Source organism: Galleria mellonella, unplaced genomic scaffold, assembly GCF_026898425.1.
Source record: "Galleria mellonella isolate WM207_F2 unplaced genomic scaffold, CSIRO_AGI_GalMel_v1 utg55, whole genome shotgun sequence".
NCBI classification, from domain to species: domain Eukaryota; kingdom Metazoa; phylum Arthropoda; class Insecta; order Lepidoptera; family Pyralidae; genus Galleria; species Galleria mellonella.
Window position 1 is genome coordinate 5,088,852 of NW_026442115.1, and position 12,209 is coordinate 5,101,060.

The window sequence follows — 12,209 nt, forward strand, 5'->3', positions numbered from 1 at the left end:
TGTTAATATAAAATAGCACGAGTTTTATTCTATACTATCTTTTAGTTATTTACAACTAAAATTCCAATATTTTCAAAGGACTACTGACTCTTTATATAAATAAAAAATATATGTATGTATAAGTAGTTATATTTAAATGATCACAACATGAAATACTACTCGTAGTATAAAAAAAGTTAAAACCTAGTACACTGTATAATGCATTCATATATCTGACTTGAGATCCAGCATAACTTTTTCTCCAGGTTTGAACGCCGGCATACCTAGGTACGGGCACGTTGCGCAACGGAATGCGTCACCCAGGTAACACTGAAATAAAAAAGAAATTGTGACATATAATAAAACTGTAGAGGTCAAATCTCTGTTCATAGAAAAAAAAAGCTAAAAACCGAGTCAGGAGGAAATGAAATAGAACACATCCAATTATTTTTTATCTTTAGTTTGTCTGTTTGTTTGGGCTAATCTCCGAAACTAATGGACCGATTTAAATGAAATTTTGCATCGTGTCATCCTACATTCCCGGTCAAACTTTCAAATAATTTTAATTACGGAAAATTAAAGTGTTCCTGTGGGATAGTTAAAAAAACTATAGTAACTTATACAGCTTAGTACACAACCTACTTAAGTAAAGTCATTTTGACCTAAGGCAAAGAGACACCAGACATAATAAATAGGTAGGCACATATATTGATACATACTAAACAGGTTGTCTGTAAGAGATTGCTTTTAGCGATAAGGCCGACTTTTGTATATGCACATTCTGTATAAATACTCCTTGTATACATCTCTATTGTGCGCAATAAAGAGTTTATTATTATTAATAACAAATACTACGCGGACAAAGTTGCGGGCATCACCGAGTTATGTACATAAAATAAAATATGTTCAACGATGTATAATAGTCATTTGTTGATATAAGTTAGATTGAATGCTACGTTCAAACACTGGACTCAGAACAAGTCTCATCACCATTAACATCATTAAACAATACGGTGGTAGGCTCCTCATGAGCATTCTCACTGGCTTTTGGGAATGTGTTCATAACTAGGCCGATAACAACCTAGAAAATCATCAGCACTTACCTCCCGCACATGTTTATACAGGGTAAAACAAAATTGTTAACGTTAATATCTATTTGAAGTTAGAAAAATATTTTTAAAATTGATTAATTTTTATATTTTTAAAAATTCACAAATGTTTTTTGGACATAATGGAGATTTTTCACTTCGAGCCTAGTTACCATCTTAAAAATGTAGAAAACTACAAAGATTAAAAAAAAAGAACAAGTAGAATTAATTTACTAAATTATTAATTGAACAAAATTTTTTTCGTAAATTTAAATAAGGAATTCGATGCAAAATATTATTTAGATGTATAATTTTAGTCTAATGATGGCAATCAAAGCAACTTTGACGTTTTGCTATGTGTAATTTTATTTTGCCAATGTTAGATTCGGAACTTATATCAGAAAGTAAAGAAATATTGTGTGATATATTACTTTGGAATAAATTGATTGGGCCTAAGCTTCATACATTTTTTAAATTTTAACTTACTTAACTTTAAAAAACCTTAAATAAAAAATAACCCTTTCCATATAAGGAATTCTAAACTGAAATTAGCTGGTATCAAAATAGTCTGCATAAATGTATATGCAATATACACATACAATTGCAACTTCTAAGTCTGACGTAAGAATATATTTTTTTACTATTAACAAACCTAAGGCCCATCTGATAGGCAATAATGACCATCGCTCATTGAACTCAGTTATGAAAAGCGTCATAGAAGAATGATGTATGTGCTGTTAATAACAGATTTCTCGAAATTTCCACAGTAATGAACGAGGATTACGCAAGAACAAAGTGGGAAGTAACAGTTAATAAAAGATACTTACACTTCCACAGGATGACTTGGGAGTTTGCTTGGTTTCACCGCGCAACTCTTCGGCGAGTCCACATGAGCAGTCTGCGCATGCTTTTCGTTTCCCAGTCGTCGCACACACTGAAAACATTCATAGAATTGGTTATAAAATAACTGTTTTCCAATACCTGAATGGCACACTGGCAAACGACCGCAGTAAAGTGTATGCTATAAAGCAATTGTCCTCTAACCACATCTTGCAAGTGCAACTTTGCCAGCTTCTACCAGGTAAAGAAGCGATGGTTTGTGGCCAAATTTTATTTGACAGTTGTGTCCCGTCATGCAGACAGATTTGCCAAGCACGTGAGCATAACGTGTCGGTCCGTTGGGGGAAGGAATTCCTGAGGTGTAAGTCTGGAATTGTTATGCCTCTGTGCCCCGTAAATTCATTGCCTTATCCCACCCTTCAAACTGAAAGACAACCATGCAAACACAACTGACTCACGGTTGAAACACGAATGGGACAGAGGTACCCAAACAAACGACTTTTGTACAGTCTTCCTCTAGTAAGGTTTCAATATAAGAACATAGAACCTTATAACCTATTATTCCTCATTGGTACCCCACTATAACACTAGTATTGCGTTTATGGTGCTTAACTGAGTAATTGATTTTGTTCCACGGCTTAGAAAGCTTAGTAAATCTGACGAAAAATACCATAGAAGCAAGACTTCATAAAGCCAAAAAATGTACAGCCTATAGTACTTTCTATCCGATTCGTAAAGAAAAAAAAATACAAAAACTAACATGGGAAATCATAGTATAAAAAAAACACTAAAAACTGAATTGTATCCATTACACTGACATTTTTTAGGCAAACTAGAACTAAGCGATAGAATCTAATTCAGTATTCTTTTTAATTTATTTGTCTCTTACGTCATCACGAAAATATGTCGAAACTGATTAAATTTGTATATAAGTAGGTATTAGCGCACCTTAAAAAAATATTTATTTATACTTTTGCACATACTAAAATATATCTACAGGTCAGACATAATGCCTGATGGCATTCTCTTCCAGTCAACCATTACGCTAAACAGACAGAGTAAATAGCGGTGAATAGATTAAAAAAAATATGTATGAATCAGTGTTAGGATCGATAAATAAAATCATAATATACTGATTGATTCCTTGTTAACTATAAAATTTTATTTGAAGATTCCCTGGATGGAATTAGCATTAAGTAAAATTTATCTCGTCTAAATACTGTGCGGACAAAGTCACAGACATAGCTAATGCCTTAATAAGCACATGTTTACATGCTGACTTGACGTCACCATAACAATTCCAAGTTCAATTTTAATATATATCAAAGAATGTTCAATGGGAAAAGATTATCTATCGGGTTATCTAACGATAACATGTATGACCCAAAACCTTAGCGGGTCAGAATGTTTTATACCTAATAAATGTGATGGATTTATTAGCTATAAAACCTGCTACACATGTAAACTGCATAACGATATACTTATCTAATCACATACCATACAACTGAATTACCTGACATACAAGGGGTCTACCATGAAATGAAATTCCGAATTATCGGATTCAATTTCGTGTTTTTGTTCATGCCAAAATCGGTCCAGTAAATGAAGCTAAATAGTTCGTTCGTCATAAATCTTATCATAAAAGTCCAAAGAAACAATATTTAAATATTTTTAAACGGTATGTAATTTTAACATCAAAATTGTACTTCCTTCAACCCCGAAATTTCGGAAAACATTTCATGATAGGCCCTTTGATTTCGTTAAAATTTAGTAGATACCTATGTTTATTAGGCTACTAAAAAATATGGGTTATAGATATTTTAGAATTAAAAAACATTTTAACTGATGACAATTGATTTGACTGTCACAGTACTGGTACCCCGCCAGCATAAACCATTATGAGCACAAAGGTGGGGGGGGGGGGGGGGCTATCACTCTATTTTCATCGATTAAAAAATACCTTACGTAACTAATAGATATAATAACTTATAAAATGTACGACTCCCTATAAAATCTACGTTCTGTGTACAATTGTCAATGTAAAATGACTACCTATATTGAATAATAGTGAAGCAAGGTGACACTGACTTAACAAAACCGTTTCAGCCAACACTGGGAACACAAAACCTCAACTAAGCGTGTTTTATCAATGCCAGCTGTTGAAACACAAAACTTCGTGTTTTCTTTATCATGATTACTTTCAGATTATTGCGGTTTGATAAAATATATTAAATAATATGAAAATAAACAATACACATTCCTGTGCAAAATTTATTTATTTCTTATTTCAATATCATATATTACTATTATTAATAATTTTTAAGTAGAAATTGGTAAAAAGTATATATTATATATTTATAACCAATGTAAATGAAGCAAACTTCTAAACAATTATTATAAAATAAATAGGTGTTGATATAGACCTTCAGTTAAATAATTTTAATTAAATAATTTTACAGAACCCACTTATTATTCGAAAACTGAACATTTTTTTTTTTTTCATTTCAAAATACCTTCTTAGCATGTTTGTCCTATATAATATATTGATATATAAAATAAAAATGTAAAAACTCTAAATCACATCAGAACATCAGAGATCAAAAACTAGTACTAAAAATTATATATATATATATATATATATATATATATATATATATATATATATATATATATATATATATATATATATATAGTTTACCATCTAGACTAGATTTGTATTTTATTTATTACTTGATATTTAATCAACTCTACTCATGCCTTGTCCTATGATAATATTTATTTATTCTATTTAAATTTAGACAATTAAAACAGTTTATTAATAAAAAGTTAACTAACCTCTTAATGACTGCTCAGGTTTTTTCAGATCATTTTCATCCAACAACTGATCAGAATCAATTATATCATCATCATTGCCTCCCGTCCAAGCTGCCTCAACTGTATCCTCCAATTTCCAAACTGCTGCTTTGTTTCCAAGCTTAAGTGATGCTTTTGATCCAACCTGCCAAGTTATAATGTTTTAATACAGTTTAAATATTATTAGATATTAGTCTTCTACCCTTATACACATATCTCTTTTAATCTATTTTTACTAACTTATCTCACTAGTCTCATACTGTACAAAAAAAAACTAAATGAAGGAAATCTTTAAAACTGATTTATTGCATACACATCAGTTTCAACTACTCCTTTAGATAGTATATAATGTAACTCTTTATTATAAGTTATCTATTTAACATAATATGATTATTCTATTTAGTTTTTAAATAGTACATCAACATAACCTCATTTTTACAGAACCTTTTTTTGACTATGATAATGTGCTAGTGCAGGTTAAAATAAATCAATGTACAGTCTCAAAGAATATCTTAATGAATAATTTCTTTACTCATATTTAACTAAAGGGTTGCCTGACTAGTTACTTAAGTATGAAAGTAATTTATACACATATAAGATAAGGAAGACTTAATTATAATATAATACATATCACAATACATATTATTAAAAAATAGCAATATGCTGTGTGTTAAATTAAAATAATTTAAAAACAGAATATTCTTTTTCATGTTGTTAAGCTAGAATAGTAATCTTACCTCAAATTTAGGTTTTTCAGCTACATAGACATTATCAGATTCTTTAAGGACATTCACAAAACCATTCAACTTGAGAGTACTAGTTAGATCTATTGTATCCTTTAATATAAGTTTGCCACTTGGTTTCAGCAGTTTTACAATTATTGCAAGCAGATTATCATTATGAATCATAGATTGTGGTGCTAGCCAATTCGATATTACAATGTTAAATGAAGACGGTGTTCGAGAAGCTAGAAAAAAATATATGATACATTATATAAATAAAATATTAAATACTATAAATGTTGGGGGTGTTAAAGTCAAACAATTATTCTTCAACTAGTGTGAATTAATGTTAATGTTGTAATATTCTGAAATAATTATTAACTGGGACTTCATAAGGAAGAAAAAGTAGCCTACATTCTTTTTCATTCTATATAAAAATAATAAATTGATTTGCTTTAAATAGGCTGATAAATGCTTTCAATAAAGTTTCTTAAGGCACTTTCAGATGCAATATTAATTACAGTAATTACAGCTTTTATGCACAACTAAAATTTTTTTAATATATGTATCAACAGCATTGCTCCAGAGCAGTCATCCATATCTAATCACAGATTCAATATACGGAAAATATGCTGTATTGTTTTGATATTATTTACCATTTTGATTGACTATTTAATTTGTAGAGTGCCAAAGGAAATCTTTTAATTTTTGAATAAACCTTTTCTAATTGTTCTTTCAAAATCAACATAGAATTTCTTGTTAATAATAACCACACAATTCACTTTTTTTTTATTTATCCATTTATATCTATATTAATTAAAATATTTTTAAAGTTATTGAAATTTATCATTTTTGTTTCACCTAAATTTATACGAAAATTGTTTTCTTGTGTCCAGTATAGTACATGTATACCATATTTCATAGTGATTGGTTAAGTTGTTAAAGCACTATAAAGTAACAAACAAAATTACTTTCACATTTGTAATATGGTAAGGATGTACTGTATGTAATATTCATTCATAACTTTTATTAATACAACATGAAATCAATTATTCTCATAATTATAGAACAACTGTACACAAAAAATAAAATATACTTACATTCTGTGATCATTTCAGAGTTTTCCAGAACAATAATTCCAGTTTCAGAAATACTTTTAATTTTATTTACTAAACTATTTAAGTCATTTTGATCACTGTTTTTCCAGATTATCAAAACATTATCACCATTACATACGTTATTCATTTTTAATGTAAATTATATTTTAATATTCACTTCGAAATTTCCAAATATTTTAATGTGTATTATTAAATAATGGATAGGTAATTAAATGTATTATAAATACAAGAGAAAAATGCGATGTGAACGCATCAATGCACGACATTCACTCTTTTTGAAATTTTAGAACAAAATTTGCAAATTTTTTATTCGTTTCATATGATGTCTTCAGCGAATACAGTACAATTGTGTGAAAATATTTTTTATTCCTTTATATAGGTAGGATAGATACGATTAAGAGATTGCTTTATATATATAATACATAGTTATGGTATCTATATATAGACTAGATATCCAGAGTAGGGATGTGTCGACTCACTTCTTTTAAATGAGTCGGCTTAAAGCATATTAAGCGAAAAGGTTATAAAAATCGAACTTATTTTTTTAACTTGTGAGTACTCATTTAAAAGAATATAAATTCTTTAAAATATTAGAATGAATGTAAAGAAAATTAAAAGCAAAATCAGAGTGAAGGTTTTTTCTTTGCTTATTTTGGCGAATGTCAAAAAATACAGACAGCGATACACATTACCCTCTGCGCCACGGTGCAGTTTTGAGTTAACTTAATGAGCACAATAGGATGCGTCTGAGTTACTTAGTTGACGCAATAAAAATCTTTGAGTCACCCATGTTTAATATAGAATCAATACCAAATACGATGTTTGTATGTGTTTATTAGCTACTATATATAATATACACTTTTTTTTAATGACCCCACCGAAGAAAGGACAGGAATGGTAACCCCACCATGAATTGTTAGCATTGGAGTTTGACAGCTCCATTGCTAGCAATATGCCTTATTTTTTTTTTTTTAATGGATGATAATGGAATGGTAACCCCACTCGCGCTATCGGTATACACCGGCGGGGCACCAATGAAGGATGATAGGTGCGGATGATGTAGGTCAGTTAGCGCATCGTGACAAATTCAACAAGAATTGTTCACGATGGTTTCCAGGGGAAACCACGTAGAGGTCGACCTAATAAGGCATATTGCTAGCAATTGGGCTGTCAAACTCCATTACTAACAATCCCTTTCCCCCGAGCAATATGCCTTATTAGGTCGACCTCCATGTGGTTCCCGCTGGAAACCATCGTGAACAATTCTTGTTAAATTTGTCACGATGGGCTAACTGACCTGCTTCATTCTCACTTATTATTCTTCACTGGTGCCCCGCCGGTGTATACCGATAGCGTGGGTGGGTGGTACTATTCCATTATAATCCATTAAAAAAAATACAAACCAAATTTTTAATACATTTTAGTGATAATTATTATAAGTTTAGTATGGAAAATTATCTTCTTTCCCCATAAAGGGAGTTTTGTTAATATTTGTCACATTTGGCAAGTGGGCTGACAAACATAGTTAGACTTTAGTGACATTTTAAGAAGGACGCTACTGCCCATTCATCAGTCATTAAGTTTCTTTAGCCAAAGGAAGGGGTGTCCCATTCTATGCCGGGATCACACGGCAAAAGGTTAAAAGACTGATTTAGAGAAATGGCACCTCAGAATTGGTTTCAATATTTTTTATTTTTATATTATTATTTATATTTAGATATTGAACTGATAAAAGTGATATAGAAGTGAGTGATGACTCTTTTTTCTCTTTAATAAACTCGATGAACCCAAATTTAGATACTAGATAAAATTTCAGAACATATATTAAAGATATATTAAAATCCATACATAGATAAGATTTTAAATCGCTCATGACAGATATTTTTTTTTTTTTTTCTTCTTTTGTGGCGTTCACCCCGATATTAGGGTATTTTGCCAAGAACAAAACGGGGAAACGATAATAGTAATAAAAATACCTAACACAAACGAATTTAGAAAGGATAAGGATTAGGTCTAGGATATTTATAGGATATGAAGGATATACTTGTACATATGAGAATATACTTATAAATATATAGGAAATGCAATTATAATTAATGCAACTATAAATGTATTCATGTAATATAACTAAATCTTAATATTGTTATCATATATATATGAAGATAGTATTTTATAGATAATAGGATCATTGGAAGAAAGTAGAGTAAGAATAGAAGTTGGGAATGGAACACGGATGGATCGGAGATGATTAAAAAGGGAGGTGTGGTCAAATTTAGAACATGAGAAGAATATATGATTCAAGTCCGCCACTTCAGCACCGCAATTACACGACGAACTTTGTACAATACCAAGCATGTATAAATGAGAAGGTGTGCATACGTGACCTAGACGCATACGAGTTATAATAGTTGTTGCGGTCTTTCCAAGCTTTAATTTACAAAACCATGGTTTGAAAGGAATATCGGGTTGTATAAGGCGATAAAATCTTCCTTTTATTGTACTTGTTTTTTCCCAATATTCCTTCCAGGCATACCTTAAATATATTTTTGGGAGACAAGCTAGGTCACTACAGTAATTATGATACGGATACATATCACCACAAGTTACAGCCTCTCTTGCAATAAGGTCAGTTTTGTCATTGCCGCTAATACCACTGTGTCCTGGTAACCAGGCAAAAGAAACGGAATACCCTCTCAACATGCAAAGATAAAGACTTTGTCTTATGTCACAAATAATGGGATAAACTGGTTTTGATTTAAACGGATATTTGGCTAGAGCTTGCAAAGAGCTCATAGAGTCAGTGAAAACTATTGCCTTATGTAATTTCATTAAAAGTATATATTCTACAGCTTTTAAAATACCATAGCATTCCCCGGTAAAAACTGAAGATTCCGGTGGAAGTTTAATTTTTTGAACGATATTAAATTGTGAATGAAACACACCCACACCTACACAACCGCTATTGTCTGGTTTTGATGCATCAGTAAAGATGTAGTGCCATTCATTCCATTCAATGTCAGTTATAAACATAAATTTGGCATTCAATTCTGAATCATTTTTTGATAACCCAAAATCATATTTAATATTAGGAGATAAAACTAAAGATTGATATGAGCATTTATAAATGGGAAAACAGGACGATGTAAAAGTGGGAGATTCTATGGATTTATATTTTTCATAACTTTGTATTAAACATGGAGGTTTTTTATGTTTCCAATAAGATGAAGACGAAATAAAGATATGTAGTTGAGATAACTTTTGAATAAGCGGATGATCAGATAATTGTAAACAACGAAAAAAGAAGCGATCAGATAGATATTGCCTTCTTAAAACCAAAGGTGGATCACCGACTTCGAGCTGTAAAGCATTGATTGGACTTGATTTCATTGCTCCAGAGATAATCCTCAAGGCCTTTGATTGAATTAAATCCAATTTCTTAAAAGCAAATGAACTTCCTGGAGCTAACAAAAAAGTTCCATAATCAATGACACTCCTTATAAGACCATTATAAGCAAGTTTTAGTGAAACGGGATGTGCTCCCCACCAAACTCCAGCAAGGCACCTAAGAATGTTGAGGTTACGCTCACATTTCGTAGAAATATAATTACAGTGGGACAGACCTGTTAATTTATTATTTAGCACGATACCTAAAAATTTAATTTCAGTCTTTACAGGAATGTATGAGTTATCATAAAGCACCTTAATTTGTTGCGGTGATCTCATTCTTGAAAACAAAACTACACTACTCTTGGTTACAGAAAGATTAAGACCATTTGCATCTAACCACGTTTTTAACAAATCTAATGAATCAGATAATTTGGCAGAAGCAGATTCTATGGACTTCGCAATAAAATATAATAAAAGATCATCAGCATATTGTAAAATTTTGACGGATTTATCAAGGAATAATTCTAGATCGTATGTGTATATGTTAAATAAGATTGGACTGAGAACAGATCCTTGTGGAAGGCCTTTCCATACTGTTCTAGATAATTTGGTATCTTCATCTAAATTCATATATATTGTTCTTTCTGATAAAATATTAATAATGAAATTAGAAAGCATTACCGGTACATTTAGAGCTTGTAATTTAGTTTTTAAAATAGAAATTATTACATTATCATAGGCAGAATTTATATCTAAAAAGGCTGAGAGGATTGACAAATTTTGTGAGAAAGCTATATGAATATCTGAAATAAGAATGCTCACATTATCTAAGGTGCTCTTACCTTTCCTAAAACCAAACTGGTTCGGGGATAGTAAGTTATTACTTTCTAAAAACCATTCTAGACGGTTCTTCACTAAATGTTCAGCTAGCTTTAGTAAGACAGAGGAAAGTGCAACAGGACGGTATGAAGATGGTTCAGAAGGTGGTTTATGAGGCTTTAGAAATGGTATAATAATCTGAGACTTCCATGAAGTAGGTATATTTCCCGAAATAATTATGGAATTAATTATATTTAAAAAGTAAATTAATGTCGCATCGCTAGCATTTTTAAAAAAGGAATACGGTATACCGTCTTCTCCCGGTGCAGAGTCTTTAATACAAGCTAGAACACCTTTAAGTTCTACAAGAGTAAAAGGAGACTCAAGTTCGGATAATTCGTCAGAGACGGATAGAGAAATATTGTAAAGGCATTCCGGCACATAACTAGGAGCAAGGCGATCTAAAAATTTATTCGCTAAAGTTAAATCGAGTGCAGAACGTGATGTATGATCACTAAAGGCAGATCTGAATCTTTTAATATTATTCCAAACGACTGATGAATTAACTTCTGGACAGATAGAAGAACAAAATCTTCTCCAACCTTCCAATTTCTTTTTTTTCAGTAGTTTTCGAGTAGAACGTGAAACTGCGGTGTAAATTTCAAAATTTTCTGATGTCATGTAATTATTATAATTTTTTTCAGCCTCTTTACGATTTTTAATTGCTTCCGTACAATCTTTGTCCCACCAAGGTGGGGAGGGAATTTTCCCTGAAGCACTATTTTTAACAGGAAATAATAAATCAGCAACCTCCTTCATATTAATTATCAAGTCATTACAACATTGATGTTCATTTCCATGGTAAACAATAGGTAACTCCGATATTTTATTATCTAAATATTGTTTGTAAATATTCCAGTCTACATTTGATAAATTATATTTAAATCGAGGACCACTCTTTCGACTTGAGGGAATGGAAATTGGAAAAGAAAGAATGAGGGGAAAGTGATCGCTTCCGAAGGTAGAGGAATGAGGATACCACGACAGTGAAGAAGCTAAATCAGAAGAACATATTGAAATATCAGGAGCACTAAACCCTTCATTCGGTGCAGTTCTACGTGTCGGTACATCTGAGTTAATAATACATAAGTTGTAAGTGTCAATTATCGTCAGGAGTTTTCCACCATAAAAATTAGAAGTAGAACTGCCCCACGATTGGTGCTGAGCATTAAAATCGCCCATTACGAGAAAAGGTTTAGGTAAATTTGAAAATAATTGTTCTAGTTGTGAATATATTTGGCATGTAGGATCAGGAATATATAAAGTAACAAAACAGATACCATTTATAATTATAGCAGCTGCATTAATGCCGCTATATACAGGAAGCGAAAAAGAAGAAAAAG

General features: G+C 31.1%; 1 protein-coding gene across 1 annotated transcript; it reads right to left on the reverse strand.

Annotated features, from left to right (window-relative positions):
• Positions 1 to 113: 113 nt before the first annotated feature.
• Positions 114 to 6,963, reverse strand: LOC113521429 (anamorsin homolog). The gene is made up of 5 exons (XM_052898935.1): positions 6,583 to 6,963; positions 5,498 to 5,727; positions 4,743 to 4,905; positions 1,895 to 2,001; positions 114 to 309 (listed from the first exon to the last, which is right to left on the reverse strand). The coding sequence occupies exons 1-5, from the start codon at positions 6,725 to 6,727 to the stop codon at positions 205 to 207; spliced, it is 750 nt and encodes a 249-aa protein (XP_052754895.1). The 5' UTR covers positions 6,728 to 6,963; the 3' UTR covers positions 114 to 204.
• Positions 6,964 to 12,209: the final 5,246 nt, after the last annotated feature.